Source organism: Mchenga conophoros, linkage group LG15 (assembly GCF_057382185.1).
Source record: "Mchenga conophoros isolate Kocher_MC1m ecotype Shallow Benthic linkage group LG15, M_conophoros_male_GT1.1, whole genome shotgun sequence".
Lineage (NCBI taxonomy): Eukaryota > Metazoa > Chordata > Actinopteri > Cichliformes > Cichlidae > Mchenga > Mchenga conophoros.
This window is the reverse complement of record NC_140540.1, coordinates 31530562-31547442: the sequence shown is the minus strand read 5'-3', so window position 1 is coordinate 31547442 and position 16881 is coordinate 31530562. Positions and strand designations below refer to the sequence as shown.

At 40.4% G+C, this 16881-nt stretch overlaps 2 protein-coding genes across 2 annotated transcripts in view; one reads left to right on the top strand and one right to left on the bottom strand.

The window, feature by feature from the left end:
• nt5dc1 (5'-nucleotidase domain containing 1) overlaps positions 1-14020 on the bottom strand; it is a 76195-nt gene extending 62175 nt beyond the window's left edge. The window contains exons 1-6 of the mRNA XM_085247908.1: positions 13295-14020; positions 12022-12113; positions 8813-8884; positions 8614-8723; positions 8139-8218; positions 7958-8039 (exon numbers count right to left, since the gene is read on the bottom strand). Coding sequence (XP_085104034.1) covers positions 7958-8039; positions 8139-8218; positions 8614-8723; positions 8813-8884; positions 12022-12113; positions 13295-13387 — 529 coding nt within the window. The 5' untranslated portion in view covers positions 13388-14020. The remainder of the gene's footprint in view (positions 1-7957; positions 8040-8138; positions 8219-8613; positions 8724-8812; positions 8885-12021; positions 12114-13294) is intronic.
• Positions 1504-7880, top strand: col10a1b (collagen, type X, alpha 1b). The gene is made up of 3 exons (XM_085247906.1): positions 1504-1650; positions 1968-2100; positions 5445-7880. Exons 2-3 carry the CDS (start codon positions 1983-1985, stop codon positions 7295-7297), a joined length of 1971 nt encoding a protein of 656 aa, XP_085104032.1. The 5' UTR covers positions 1504-1650; positions 1968-1982; the 3' UTR covers positions 7298-7880.
• Positions 14021-16881: the final 2861 nt, after the last annotated feature.

Sequence of the window (16881 nt, the reverse complement as noted above, 5' to 3'; positions counted from 1 at the left end):
ACTGATGAAGCCGAGCTGGTGAGTTTCTGTGTTAACCAAGTAACGTGTTAAAGCTATAAATATGACTATTACTAAACTGTACTGTCATTAATAGTGTTGCTTTGTTAATGTTGTATGGTTGTTTTATTTTGTGTCTTTCAGTTGATTACCTGGCATCTGTAAAGGCACGGTTACTGTACTGGTGTTAGTTTATGGTTGTGGAATAAACTTATAAAAGGCAGCAATCAGATGTCCGAGCCTGAGTACGACACAGTTTCATCAGTTAAAACACACCCTTACGGTGGGAGTTTGCTAAATTAAAGGTAGTTAACTTAGTAAAAACCGTACAATTATTGCTGCCTCTTTCACAACTTTTTAAAAATGTGTTGCAGACAGCAAAGTGATCATTTATTTTGAAAGAAGGTTTTAATATGTTTTTATTATTTTTGTCTAAACATTGATCTTAAATGATTAGTAAATGACTGTTGTTAAACATTAAAACTAAAGCAGAATGCCTTTTTCAGATATGTAGCTTTAGATCATTGTCCAATTACACAATTTAGGGTTTTTTTCTCTGTAACACAGACTGCCATTAAAAAAAAAACAAAAACAAAAAATCCCACACTAACAATAACTTCACTCCAGCTATCCTCCAGCTGCACTGGTAGAGCAGCACCCAGCTCCCTGAGCCTGAAGCGCAAACAGGAGGCTTCTCACAGGACGAAGCAGGTGAGCGTCTTAGAAAAAAACCTCACTTCTGCCTCCTGGTGTTTCAAAGCTGCACTGTGGATCTCAGCCTCAAAAACCACAGACTGGTTTGCAAAAATTACACAGACAATATACAGACATAAACATGCCAGCATCATGACATGTTTTTACTCTGAGAAATATAAACCTGAACACAAATGAAAGGTCAGACTGCTGAGTTTGGAAATGCGTTTAGAAGAATACACACAGTCTGCTGAAAATTACACATGAGAAAGGGAAAGTTTCCAGCACCCATTAAAAGATGGGTGCAAATTCACATTTAACCCAATGTGACTGAAAATAGCTGTCTGCTCCGTATAGCACACCACAGCCTGACCAGTACAGAGCCTTCCGACTGGAGGAAAATATTGTCAGACTTGCAGTCTTTACTTTTCCAGAAAAAACATCCCGTCACAACCCACTTAGTCAATAACTTGATGTTTTTAGACTTTAAGAAAACACCTATGTTTGTGCAATTAAAAATGCTAAACAGGGACACTAACGCAGACATCTGTCACAAGAGTGCCAGTCAAAAGAGCTGTTAAAGGTGTTATGTTCACAGATCACCCTCACTGGGACATGTCACCCATAGAAAGTCTGCTAGGAATCCCCTGACTGCTGCTGCTCTGCACAGACAGAGAGAACCAGAAGGAGTGAGGAGAGAGAGAGAGAGAAAATCACCCTAGAGTGACAAGTGACATGGCACCATCATTAAAGATGACATCAGAATAAGGGAGGAACTTCCAGCAGGCAGATCCTCCACGCTGCTAAAGACCAGTATAAATACCTTGAGCCCAGTGCCCTGGGAAGCAGCAGCAGCCGCTCAGTCAAGAGAGACTCCACAACTAAGGATATACGAGCACCACGCCGGGACAGCAGCCTCCCAAGTTCCCCACTGTTTCTCCAGAGGCCTAAACCTTCCCGGTAAGGTGGCTTTTGCCTGATTTCAGGGGAATGTATCAGGGGATTCCCAGCTGGAGCCTGGCTCTGACTGAGAGGTGGGTCAGAGTGCTGACTGTAATGAGCCATGTGCTGCAGCTGGGTTTACACCAGGAGAGAGATTGCACCTGAGAGTGCCGATCCAACAAAATATTCCTCTAGCAGTGAATCAATAGATGTATGATTTTTTTTTTTTTTAAAAGGACAAGCCAGTTTAATTTTTGGCCATCTCCTCCACTTGCACTGATTGTATGTGAAGATGCTTTTTCTCATAAAAGTGATTTTCTTTTTTGTCTTTGCAGGTTTAGCGTCACAAGATGGACCTGAGGGTAACAAGCCTCCTCCTCGTCCTCCTAGCATTAGCTGAGGCAACGCCTGAGAGGTATTATCATGTCCCAAAAGTGAGCAAGACTCCCTACCCTGTCAAGAGTCATGGTGAGTTTTATTGTGTGTGTTTTATTTTCATAAAAATCCCAATAACAAATCGAGGAGGAGCCAGAATAGAAAACATGCCTTAAAAAAACATGCAAAAAGTGCATCTATTTCTTTTAGTATGTTAACTCCAGACAAGCCCAGTGTTCAAATGACTGCAGGCTGGAACGCACACCTCTTTTAGACTCCATCAGTTTCATAATCCATCACATTTTTGTTGAGCAGTTAAAACCAAATGAAAGTGCTAAAAAGGAATAGATGACACTTGTCATATTTTGTAACCTGCTCTATTGCTGGAAAAATGAGGGAAACAGTACAAATGATGAATAAGATGAATTAAGCCATATCATTCCAATACTACCATCTTTAATGCCCACCAGGTTACTGAAGACCAGGGTCATGGTCATGGTCGGGTTTCATTTTAGCCACATACTGTCAGAAACTACAAGATCCTGCATTGGGCATACATTTATTTTAAGCGTACAGTTCACCAAACTCTACAAAGGTCAGCACTGACCTGGTGGACATTAAGTTACAAAAGGTATAAAGGTTTAAAAACTTGACCAAAATAAAATAGTAGTAATTTTTAATAAAACTTATAATATTCACTGGGTTGCTTGCAAACCATGTAGGGTTCTAGCCACATACTAAATAAGCATAGCTTTAAAAACTTGAAGATTTTGCCTTTTACAGACATTTTTGCCTCATACTGTTACAAGATTCCAGTTTGGGTATGCTAGCCTGAATATTCCATATAAAGGGAGGAGATGTGAACCTAAGCCTAACTCCGTCCCTTACGATAAACTGGTTGCCAGCAACCTGGTGGACATTAAGAGGTTTAAAAAGGAAACTCAAAGCAAGGTTTTCAAGTCACCACCTCACGACAAAAATTGCCGTTTGAGCTGTCACCGCTGATCTGATAACCTGCATGAACCCTGCAAACACAGCAGCCTTTTACATAGGTTGAAGACAATCTTTCAACAAGCTACACGTCATTATCCTCATCATAATTATCATCGCTACGAATGTCACATATCCTGGCAAACTCCTGACTCATATACATATGGAAAGTGCCACCCTCCTTAATTAAGTGCTATCAAGCAGGCCAAGTAAACTGCTGTGTACCGCTGTATATAACTGAAAGGTGGGGTAGGGCTGTAAGCAAGCACTTGTGCTCTGGATAAATTAAGTTTAAAGAGGAAAGCTGTGTATACTGCATGTGTCATAAAAAACAAAGCAGTAGTTATGACACAGCAACCAAGATGATGCCTAAAACTAAATTTTATACCCCAACAAAACAAAGAGTCAAACTTTCAGAAGGACTTATTTCTGCTGCTTTGCTCTGATGTGGTTTGACTTGTGTGCCTTTACGTAAATCTAGATTTCAAAGTCAACAATGCAAGCTCAAATTTGACAAATCTCCAAAACAGATGCTGCGACCACGTTGCAGGCACGCCCTCGCAAAGTGCCTTGTGGTATTAAAATCACACCATACAATTACAAGGGGAAAAAAACCTATACAGGCTGCGGAGAAATTCTCTCATAAGTTCAAACAGTAAATCTCCCAAACAAACCACAGCAAATTTAATGGACCTTCACTCAGCTGAAAGAATGGAAACAGTCTTTCTAATATAAAAGACAGAATCAAGAGTCAGACTGAGGGGGTATTTACTGAAGCAGCCAAACTGAGCGTGGATAATGACACTACATGGAATGTGAGCCTAACCATGCACAGTGTTTACAGGCAACACGCAGTTCAGATCAGGGGTTAGCTACCGAGGCCAGTATCATCACCTTCATTTTGTGGTTTTCTTGGCTGCCAAAAATTCCCACTTCTGGACAAACATCTCCTGTGAGGTTTCAAGCACAGCCTTTATGTGACAGGAAAATGATAGCCCTCTCAGAGAACTTTTTTTTCTCAAAACACCATCTCAAAAGAGAGGCCAGCACCATTTGATTTGTTTCTCTGACAGGGCTTCATTTGACAAGGATGCATCCAGAGTTATGATGAAAAGCTACAGCATTTATATAAATGATTTGTCTTGTTAATATTAAAGCTCAGAGTGCTCAGGTTTTCATTTTTACAGTAGAAATGAAAATGATAATTATATTATTTATAAAGATACTTAAAGGTAGACAGCTCTGGAAACTGTGTCCTTTACTTTACTTTCACTAAAAGTATTAAATTAACTTTAAGATAGTACCAAACTGAAAAATAATACATGTAAGTTTAAGTCATCAGTAAAAATTCCAATGCATGAACAACAAATGTAATCTCTTAATCTCAGCCATGTCATCTGCAAAAGACTTGAGGTTAGGGTTGATTTTCACCAAACGGGCATATTTTCAGAAACTAAAAAATGTTGCCTTTCAAATCAAATCTCTTACACGCATTTTGATCCTGCAGTTAACCCCCCATTTTTTAACGATTTCTATTTGCATATTTCAAAAAAGACAAAAACTCCTGATACATGGTATATGTGAACCTAATCCTAATCCAAACCAGTCTGCTAGCAACCTGTTTGATGTTAAGAGGTCAAGAGACAACACAACTAGACTGTCTGGAAGTTATGTGTGTTACCTTAGGTTTGAAGAACAAACTGCCAACTTTGTCCATGATGCTCCCTATCTACTGTTAAATTGGAGTAAAGCTATAAATAGTTTGTATTGTTGGAGAAAAGGAACTATGCTTAACTACACCTATATTATAGCTGTAAATTTAGTGAACACTAACTTCCACTACAAACTGGCATTATACACCAGTTTAGCACACATATTCATCCCACTTTAGCCATTACTTGTACTTGTATTGTACTTTATATGGCACGAAATGCATTAAGATGATGTTGATTTGATGCCACCAACTACACATTTACTAGCATGGGCAGTACAGGAAAAGGATGGGTGCAGTATTGGGTGGACATATACAGCTGCTGTTCATAGGAGAGGGTACAACTGGGTCTTATACCAGCAAGCATAAACTGTGTGGGAGCAACACCACAGATTACTGTGCTGTGAAGATCATGCTGTGAAAAACCCACTCCACAATTTACAGGGATCAGTGTTTCAAGTCAGATTGTGATCTTATGGAGAAGATATCAGATGTCAGGGTTATTCAAGGGTCATAAAAGGCTGTACAATAAATGGACACAAGATGCTCTATTATGAAGCCACTATCTCAACATATAAATTCAATTTCAGTTCATCAATACATTTACTAAATTCAAAGATAAAGATAGAGCTGACCAAAAGCTAAAACCAGAAAAAACGGAGGCATAATAACATTTTGACATATACATTCTATCAACTGATTAATTACTTTTTTTGTGGGTTTTTGTAATCCCTAGCTGTTGAAGGCCAGCCAGGCCCTCAAGGTCCTCCAGGTGAGCCAGGACCAATGGGACCTCCTGGACCTCCTGGAAAGAGTGGTGTGGGACACACTGGACCACAAGGCCCACCTGGACCACCCGGACCACCTGGTTTCACTCAAGCAGGTAAACCTGGTGTCTCAGGTAGCCCTGGAAAACCAGGCGCCCCTGGAAAGCCTGGAGAAAGAGGTCAGCCTGGCGCAACTGGACCAATGGGTCACAGAGGTGCACCTGGTACCCCTGGATCTCCTGGACCTGCTGGACTTTCTTCTGTTGGAAAACCTGGACCAGCTGGGATCTCTGGAGCAATGGGTCCAAGAGGAGAGCCTGGTTTAAAGGGACATCCTGGAATTCCTGGTCTTCATGGACCCAAAGGAGAGAGAGGCATTGGAGTTCCTGGCGTTCAAGGACCAGCAGGGCCTGTTGGGCCAATGGGCCCATCTGGAATACCTGGAAAACCTGGAATTGGTAAACCTGGTGCCACCGGTTATCCTGGAGAACCTGGCAAGCCTGGTGAGCCTGGAAGAGATGGTTCACCTGGACCAATGGGTGTGCAAGGGCCAAAGGGTCATACTGGGCAACCAGGCACAGGAGCACCAGGAAAACCCGGTCAGAATGGCACCCCAGGTATGCCTGGACCAATGGGAGTAAAAGGTCCACAGGGTCCTGCTGGTCAACCAGGCTCACCTGGCATGCCAGGTGTTGGCAAAACAGGTGAACCTGGAATTCCAGGTAGCAGAGGAGCCCCCGGTAGTCCAGGAACTACTGGTCAAAAAGGAGAGCCAGGCCCAACTGGATTTACCGGTCAGCCAGGTGCTACTGGTCCCATGGGTCCAGCTGGCCCACAGGGTGCAAGAGGATTTCAGGGTGAGACAGGCCCAGTTGGGCCCAAAGGTGACATTGGCATGGTAGGTGCACCGGGCCCAAGAGGAACCAAAGGAGAACAGGGAGCTCCAGGTTTCACTGGAAAACCAGGTACCCCTGGAGCAGTAGGTCCATCGGGAATCCCAGGTCATAATGGTGCTCAAGGTCCAAAGGGTTCACAAGGCCATCAAGGTGCCCCAGGACTCCCAGGTATTAATGGTGCCCAAGGGCCAAAGGGACACACTGGCGCCCCAGGAGCATCAGGTAAAAGCGGTGAGTCTGGACTGCCTGGACCAATGGGACCCGTTGGACCTCCTGGTCCTTCAGGTCCCACTGGATTCAAGGGTCATCCAGGTCTTCCAGGTCCACCTGGCCCAGCTGGCTTGACAGCTAAGGGAATTCCTGGTCCCCATGGTCCTCCTGGAATTCCTGGTTCCAGAGGTCATGATGGTCTCCCAGGTCCTGCTGGTCCTCCTGGACCACCTGGTCCACCAGGAGAAATGGTCTACCACCATGAGAAGAGCATGCCAATCAAATCTCATGAGGTTGTGATGCCTCAGATGATTAAGGCTCCTATGTCCGCTTTTAGTGCTGTGCTAACCACAGCCTACCCCCCAGCGGTAACCCCTATTCAGTTTAACCAGATTCTGTACAATGGCGAGAACCATTATGACCCTCACAGTGGCGTGTTCACCTGCCAGGTCCCAGGCCTCTACTATTTCAGCTATCACTTTCATGTCAATGGTGCCAATGCTTTGGTGGCCCTCTACAGAAATGAGGAGCCAGTTCTTTTCACCTATGATGAGTACAACAAGGGCTTCCTGGATGAGATGGCAGGCAGTGCTGTTCTCCAGCTGTATACAGGTGACAGAGTCTATATTCAGGTCCCTGATGAGGAGAGTAATGGCATATTTGCTGCCGATAATGTTCACTGCGGTTTCTCTGGGTTCTTGATTGCCTCAACGTGATTTCACAAATCCAAATAAACCTCAAAACCTTATAAAACATTTAAATACTCAGAGAAAAATATCACTTTACAAAGTTCAGAATTTGGATTGCAGATTAAAGAAAAATGTGGTTACAAGTTTTAAAGGTTTAACCGCCTCATTAAATGTCTTCAATTTGCTAAGAAGTTGTTCAGAAATTTATTGCAGATTAAAAATGATCACTTTCCCCAGTTTACTTTGTGTGTGCCTTTGGAATTTTAAAATCCATGAAACATAACAACATAAGATACATGATACTTTAAGTGGTGCTCTACAACTGCCTGTAACATTTACAGCATGTCTTTTACTTGTGTTTGTTTTATTAATGTCTGTTGTTTAAGAATTTTCCTGTAATATACATATAAAAAGACATACAAGAAGGCAAACGTGTACTATATGTCATTAGAGATCAGCACATTCTCACAAGCACTGTGATCAGGAAAGGAACGTAAGATAAAAAAAATTCAAACCATTTTTTCTAAACAACTATGTCTCATTGGATGTGTTAAGTTATGTACCACTCACTGACCAAACATGGAATAAAAGTTCTTATTTGAAAACGAAAGATTACCTATGTGTGTTAATTTGTGTTCTTCTCATAAGAAATCTAAAATGTATGCAGGTTTGTAATAAAATTCTTACCTCTGAACGCAGATGTGTTGTAATTGTGGTCAATGGCAGCCACCATGTCTTTCCAAAAGTCAGAATTCACCTCATTTCCTCGCTGTTTGAGAAACAAACATAAATTAAGTTTCAGTATGTGTTCTCTTCATGAAAATGCCAACCAATATTACAAATCTCACAGTAAAAAAACAAAAATGACCTTGTGCAACATGTCAACGACTCGTCCACAGAGAAGGGCACCAGGCAGATCAAAGTAGTTATCATAGAAGTAGTATTTTGCTGCAAAGACCAAAAGAAAATATTAGCAAATGAATGAAATGTAAAAAAAAAAACTGTGAAAAAATATAAAGAAAATATACATTAGCTTCTCAACTGCTTAAGCTCCAACAAGTCACTGACAAACCATTTAGCCACAAATTAAAAAAGCACAGTTTCAAAAACATTACAGTGAAAGATATTACCTTTCAAATCAAGTTTTTCACATGCAATCTGCTGTAAGCTTATTATTCAGTTTAAGATTATTATTCAGTAAGGTATCCCAAATAGGTGAAATTTCCATATAAAGGAGAAGACATCACCAACCCACAGGTCTCTAGTGATATGGGAGATATTAAGAGGTCAGGAGCTAACAGCTTACAGTTACTGATTGATACAGATGGATGTAAACATCATACAAGATCTCGTGAAGGAGGTACTGAGGCTATTAAAGTGATTCCACTCTCTTTTGGGGCCATAATGTTTGATGATTTCTTCTGTGCTGAGATCACTGGTTCCATGTGTCGCTCTATTCAAACAGAAGAAAAACCGTGATAAAGTTATCATCTCACTTTGAAGTTCTGTGAACGCTGAAACTGTCATGATGCAGACTCATACCTTAAGACAGTTCCATCTTCCGCTAGCTTTACAAGGTTTCCATCCTCCAGATCCACCACTAGCCCTTTAAAACTGAACACAAAAGTCTCTGTTAGAAAAACTATCTGCAGTTACTTGATTTACAAGTACAAAATCAGTGGTCAAGCAATTGTTTGCCATCTGTTGAGCCTACCAATTGTTGGTTTCACCGTGTGTTCAGTGGAAAATGCTTATACGCCACAGCCAGATGGATAAAGAATGTGTATGCACAAAAACTTGCATAAATGGGAAATGTGCTGTAGAACTATAGCAACACCAGGCGTACGTCTGACCATACCTACAACTCTTTTTTTTAAGTAAGGCAAGACCTTTGGACTTGAGCAAAATAATAAGGTGAAGCCATATTTAACATTTAACAGCAACATTTTCACATTTCAAATTGTACCCTAATAAATGGGTGCTATAAATAGCTGATGTTTTCTTTCTGCGAACTGATGTACTTTTTTCCTTTTTACATCTGCCAGGTCCTTTTGTTCTAAATGTAGAGTTGATAGCCTCCATTACTCTTTCTCCTTTGAGTAGTTTTTCTTTTGCTGTCTGATATCAGATCTAAGATTGCTAAACACACATTTCTATTGTGAATTTACATCCATCCATGGCTAATAAAGGGAGAGGGAATGAGCCACAGGTGTAAAAGCACAAGACGACTAACATTTATTAAACAAGACTGTGTCCATGCACAACTTTGTAAATCTGATAAAAAAAAAATAATGTGTGGGTAAATTACAATAAAGTTTCTTGCATTTTATTGTAACTTAAAGACTGTTATCAGGGTGTAGATGCCATAAAAGTGCAAAAACAACTCCAAATTGATTCATTATTAATTATCTTTTCAACCTGAAAACACCAACATGAATTTTGTAACACTATCACTACCTTATCCAGCTAGCATTAGCCAATTAGCTGAAGAATTAGCTTGTCTTTTGTGTCCTGACATCCCTTTTGAAGAGGAAATTTTGACCCATTCAGATGTAAAACTTTTGCATACCTTTTATACAGAATATATAAGGGACATTCTTTTTCATGCTTTTGTCCTGGTGAAAGTACTCAAGATATACTTAACCCTTGTATGGTGTTCGGGTCTGTGAGACCCGTTTTCAGTTTTTTTTCAAAAGAAAAATTAAACAATTAATTATTTTTTCAACCTGAAATTCATTGGCTTTGGCTTATTTTCTGTGAAGAACATGAATCTGAACAAATTTTCAATGACCTCATACTGTACCTCCCCCCACGCATTTACATTACATACAAGGTGTTCGGGTCCACTGGACCCAGGTCTAATAAAAGTGTTGAAAGTGTAGGTCCTGTGTTCCCACACTCTGTCTTCCTCCTTTCTGGTGCTGCTGATAGTGTTTTCTTCCCCTCCTGCTCCACACAAAGTTGCAACATTGTTGAAAATTCAACTATCAACACTGTCTGCTCTTACATTCCCGCACATTTTACCCTCTTTCTTTAGGGATCCAAATTTTATTTTCTCATACCCTGTCCCACCTGCAAATTAGGGGCATAATACTATAAATAAGACTTTGCCAGTGTGGTTCTTTATCACAACTGATCAAGATGGCAAAAGATTATCTGCTGCGAGGGCCATCCAATTGATTTTGGAAGAGAGAGGGGCTTCTGATGATGATGTTGACAAAGAGGTTTCAGAATATTTCACATTTCTGAGTCTGACAGTGACTTTGAAGAAGAGGATGAGGTTGAGCACCATTTAGTAACAAAACGAAGACGAGTACCCCATCTGCAGCCAGCTCCAGGACCAGAACAAGCCCACCAGACAGCAAGTGAAGAAATATGGATGTCAATAACTGGTGAAATTGAATGGTCTTCTTGCCCAAGAAATGAGCCACCCTGCAGAGCTGCTACTGTGATAAGCCAGGGCCAACACGGCTGACAGGACATCAAGTCTTCATTTGAGCTTTTCATCCCAGATTCCATCCAGAAAATTATTCTGGATTGCAGTAATCTAGAAGGAAGGTGTGTTTTTGGAGAGAGGTGGAAGGAGATGGACCAAATCCATCTAAGAACCCCAAAGGCCTACTTTGGGGTTCTTATCCTTGCTGGAGTTTTCAGGTCCAAAGGGGAATCCACAGAATCCCTGTGGGATGAAGAAACCGGCAAGAACCTTTCCATGCATCAATGTTTCTGGAAAACTTCAACAAAATTTCCAGGATTATCCGTTTTGATAACCGAGACGACAGACCAGCTCGACGGCAGAGAGACAAGCTACCTGCCATCAGGACAGTGTGGGATAAGTGTGTGCACCACCTCCCCTGTTTTACAACCCTGGGCCTAATGTCACCATTGATGAGCAGCTGATCCCATTTAGTTGTGAAACATATTGCTTCACGTGTAAATGTGTTGTGTCTTTCCACTCACTCCACTTGATTATAACAGATTTTTTTATAACATTTTATATAAAAGAAAAACGAGAAGCACATTAATTCATAAATGTGATCTAACAAAGGTAAAGGGAAAAAATTAACCATGTTTGCTGTTCATATGGCTTGTAATTGGGATGAAGTAAACATCTGTTGAGTAATTTAACATAAAATTGTTTGATAGTGTTAATTTGGAAAGCCAAAACTCTAGCGGGTCCACCAGACCCATGAACACTGGCTGAGTAACAAAAATACGAACACCACACAAGGGTTAAAAGAAAACCACCAAAGTGGAGCTCCTGCAATGACTTTGATTGATTAAAAGTGATTAAAATACAACTTTCAGTATGTCCACACTTCTTTGGTTTTGTACATATGAGAGGCAGAATATTTGTGGTTTGAAACAAATTGATATGTCTGCACTATGGTTTGATGAAATGTTCAGTAAGGTTGAATGGTACTCTGCCCTTCAGGGCTTCACACAAATGAAAACTGTGAATAGGAATGCTTGCACTTCGGTGGGTGCTGATAGTGACATCTGAATGCGAATATTGATTTTACTTGGATATGGGTTAGTACTGGCCTACTAACAGTCAACACAGCAGAGGGAAAGATACATTCATCAATGATGAAGTGCAGGTTAACATTCTGTTCTTCAAAGATGTTACTTCTTTTTTAGCCATTAATATCAGATGAATGTAGTACCTGAGGGATCGTCAGATATTCATTACACGTGTTTCTGTCCCATTTTGCTTTAGGCTGACAAAACTGATGCTGCTGCTGACTCACCAGAAATCCCAGGTAGCAGGAGTTAGATTCAGCAGGTCTTTGTCATATCCTTTATGCTCCACCAGATATCTGGCAAAGCTCTCGTAGATAAGCTGTAAACACAAAGAGCACATACCATCACACACCGAAGTGTACAGAGAGTGCTACAGAATGCCAAAAATATACAGGTTTATATTCCAAATTAAGGCTATACTAAAGACTTTCCTCATTCTTCTCTGGTGAAGGTTATTAGCATTTTTTCAACATGTTTTATACTGGGGGTTTATTTATACTGGGGGTTTATTTATTCATATCTAAACCATGCTTTTCTTTTCTTAACAAGTTAACACAGACTCATTGCCAAAAAAAGACCTATTATGACCCTGATATAATGAAGAACAACTAGTTATTGCTCATAACCGCTCAGGTTTTTTTATTATTTTTTTTATTTACAGAAATACTTATTATAGAATATGACCTCCATGAGTCAGCATAAGCATAGAAACAGCTGCACAAAGTATGGGTCCACAAAGGGAACCAATGGATTATAGTGCTCACAGACTCTAAAGACCCGAAGGTAACTATAAACTGGAGAGTTCACGTACTAAGCTTGTCAGTATTTAAACCTTTCATGTTACACATATCTGTACGATGCTTTGTGAATATCAAAGGAAAAATCCACATCACGGCATTAAGTTAGTTTTCACTCACAGATAATAAACACTAGTCTATTAAAACTGGACGACATCTTTATCACTGACATATCCATTGTGTGATATGTGTAAAGAATTGAACTGTGCGTATCTGACATTGATGGAAAACAAATGAACTCCAGGCCTTGGTAAGTTGCAGGAAACAAGGATTCAGCAGTTATTTATTTGTCATACGATGTCACGGGATCCAGCAACACCCCGCGAGTCCGCAGTGTTGTTATTATTTACTCTAACGACATCAGATGAAGAAGGGTATGAAAATGTGCTGGCTATCAGCAGGCCTCTGAGGGGACTTAAACACTTAAAGACATGTATGTGTGAGCATCACCGCCGACGTTCACCCCGTGAGTCACGCAGAGTGACTGCAGCAGCGGCAGCATCACATCACATCAAACCTCCCACAGCACACACCAGCGTTTTCACCAGCGAGCCTTGATGCCAGTGAAAAATGCCACAGATGCCCGCTGAGCCCGCTGGCCAGCCACGGGTTGTTTCTATTCCAGATGTGTTGCGAGCCAGCGCCTCGCGGCCACCGTACGGTTGTGTGCGTGTGAAGCTAGCCGCGCGCGCTGCACACTCACCCTGGAGGTCTCTTTCAGATGGTAGCGGCAGAGCGTGTGGTCCAGGTCGAAGCCGATAACGTCGCAGTCCGAAAGGCTGAAGTATTCGCTCATTGTTGCTGAGGCTGGGGGACGCTCCGAAGCACCAACTTGGGCACAGCAGCACAAACACTCCGAGTGTGTCAATGTCACCGTGTGACGGCGAGGATGGCTCTGCGCTCTGCCTGCGCGAAAATAATCCCACCAGCGCGGCTTTTCCTCAACGCAAATGGCTGATCACAGAACGGTTAATGTCAATAAGTTGTCCACATGGAGGCAGAAGTTTAACTCCTGTGTGCCAGAAGAAGACAAGACAGCACGCAGTGCTTCCGGGTGTGAAACCGTAATACACAGTGTATAGGTATCGGGTAAATTAGGTAAAAGTCGTCCATCTAGGGCACGCAAAGGCTAATGCCTGCAGTAGTGATTGCAGCATCCCACCACGTACATATACCCGCACTTGTACAGCTATAATTAGTCTCTCCAGTTGGAGGCTCTGGGAGATCACAACAATGCACGGTTTGTCACACAGAATAGACTAAATTAATCATGTATACACTGTACACAAACAGAAAACAGCAAATGCTTACAGACAACTGAACCTGATAGCCAGCGTTAAAGACAAATACAAAAAAAAACTGGATCAAAAAATAGACAATGTAGAAAATCAAGACATAAATACACAGAACACAAAGAAACTAAAACCGCGAATAGATGAAAAAACAAAGAATTAATAAATCTGGAAAACACAACGTAATACAAACAACATTCATAAAAACATAAAGCTGTTTTTTCTAGTTGCCAGAAAAAAAGCTTTAAAGATGATGAAGAATCTGCTGAAGAATCAGCATATATGCAAAAACATACTTCTAGTTGTGCTGCTTCAGAAATAAACACACACAAACAAAAAGAAGGACAATTCAAGTCTATGAACATGAACAAATGCAGCACAGTTGGCAGATATCTTGAATAGCCAAATCATGAATCTAAATCATGTGGTCTAAAATCATGTGTTTATCCATTTATTCTTCCTCTTTGTGAACATTTCCTTGTTTGTCATAAGAACGACCTGAAACCGGAGGGTACTTCACCTTTCACCCTGTGACAGATGGGACAGATTCTAATAGCAAAACTGAACTGAAGAAGTTAAGAAGATGGACAATGGCAATGCCAAGGAGCTGTCAGACCACACATGTTAAATAAATGTATACACAATATAGACTTTAAAAATAGTTTTAAGTTAAAAGTACATTACAAATTTAAGAGAATGTGAAAAAAAAAACATACATGAGAGCAGGCTGTAGTTGACTTATTTTACTCAGTGCTGATACAACCACCGCTCCCAAACCCAACCTTAATTTTAAGGTCAATTTGTCTTACACAGCTACCACCATCCAAACATCACCTGAAGTCGCCTTTGTTGTAGTTTGCACTACTGTAGGACCACATTAGGCCATGACACATTAGGCCATGACATAACCTTACAGTAACCTGTCTCAATCTTTAGCTTTTTATTTTGTTCTCAAGAGAAATCCTTTCATTTTTCAACAGCACACTTTTATATTTTCTTCCCCATGTGTCGTGGATTTTACAGGACATATAACATGTCCAATAAGATTAATTTTAAATGTATTGGAGAAACATATTTGGTTTTGATTTATGTTTTCCTATTTTGTATATGTTTTATATTTGACCTTTTTCAAACAGAGTCCCAAAGCATTTTTATTTCAACAGCCCTTATTGCCCTTAATAACAGTTTTAACTATGTTTACCTCTTTCACCATTTCTACAGTTAAAAGAGGAAACAAAGGTCAGCAGTTAGAATCAAATTGTGGTGGCCAGTTATTTTGATATGTGTCTGAACTCCATCAGGAAGTCTGGCAGTAGCACCTCTATAGAGATGCAGTGAGTGTGGTATAGATAACAGACAGAAAGTACTACATATTATTCCCACATCATGGAGAAATGCAATAACAACATTATGGAAATAAAAATATGAAATATGCAAATTATTTAAGCATTGCAAAATTAACCAAAACTATTAATGGAATGTGAAGAAACAGCAATGACTTAATGAACAAAACATCTATGAAGTATGTTGTAGAGATCTAATCTGAAGGTGAACAGTGGCCAGGCTGGTGTAATATCAGTATGTACCCTAAGGTGGTGTGGAAAGATAATGTCCCTGCTGTCATGGGATGAAAGGCAAGGAGACAGACAAACATTCACTCTTACAACTCCAGTCTTTCCTAACATGCATCCTTTGGAATGCAGGTGGAAATCTGCACACGCAAAGGGACCAATCCAAAAGGGTAGTTTCAGAAAGAGAAAATTTTTTAATCAAAGCTTGGTTATATAATGCAAAATGAGCTCCTAAGTGAACATGATTCATAATAGTTGCTTTCTGGTAAGGAAGTCAGTGAGAAGAATGCTTGCTATGTTTGAAGCAAGGAGAACCAGTTGGTTGAGAGTGACGCATAGTAGCACTGTCCTGAAAAAGGTATCTTCCAGTCAAGTGGAGTTAGGTTTGACACATATACTGCCCATTTCAAAATATGTTCATTTGTCATCATTTAAGTGTAATTTTAAATTCTCTTTGAATGTGTTACTGCATGTCAGTGTGTTCATGTCTGGAAATAATTTTGTTCACAGAGGTTTTTATTCTTTTTGTAAACATTGCATCCTTGTCATTGTGCTAATAGTCAGTGTTAGTCATAGGTCACATTATGGTAATCTTCCAAGCTAGAATGCTTTCCTGGAAGATAAAAAAGTCATATCTAACCCGGGTTTGCTAAAAGTTGCTTTCGGATTAGATACTCATTTTCAACAGTATTAACACCAAAAGTTCCACCTTTGCCTCCTTCAGTTAAAAACTTCACACCCACTCAGCATAAAACATGGATGTAGCTTCCTGGGTTGAAAACAAAAGCCAATTTGGACATGCCTTAAACTTGCCTTCTATCTCAAGGACACCAGAAAGTGGTAATAACAGGTTGAAAAAAGTCTACAAGAATGTGGTTTTGTGCCTTGCCCTCTGTAAACACTTTCCAGATGAGTTTATGGACTCAGCCACTCACCTTTAGTCAGATAATAACTAGTCGAGTCTTTTTTGGAAGTCTTGCTCATACTATTTTTTAAAAATACTGGCAGCTGCCAGTGCCACCAGACTCCTAGTATAGACACCTATCTTATCAATCATAGTTGACATCTTTCTCGTGTTATCGTGTTGACAAGATTTTCAGAAAAAGTATCATCTGAAACCTAAGAGACCTCAAGGTGAATGAGGTCTGAAGTAAGATTTTTCAAATCAAATTCAAATTTTTCAAATCTTACTTCAACTTATTCTTGAGTTATCTTGTTCATAAAGTTGGGTGTCTGAGCCGCACACCCACTTGCCCCACAGGTAGACAATACCTCATTCAGCTGAGGGGTAAAAACAGTGCATGCTCACTGGCTAACAGCTTATTATGATTAGCTAATAAGCCTTAGAAATTGCAAGCTAACAGCACTTCAGATTACAGCCCAGATAAATGCCACACAGAGTTCCAGTAGCAGACACATCTCTACAT

What these genes read in the sequence shown, in the direction of transcription:
- col10a1b (XM_085247906.1), top strand. Translation starts at nt 1,983, where the DNA reads ATGGACCTGAGGGTAACAAGCCTCCTCCTCGTCCTCCTAGCATTAGCT. An exon ending in CTACCCTGTCAAGAGTCATG is followed by an intron (nt 2,101 to 5,444) that starts GTGAGTTTTATT and finishes TGTAATCCCTAG; the next exon opens with CTGTTGAAGGCCAGCCAGGC.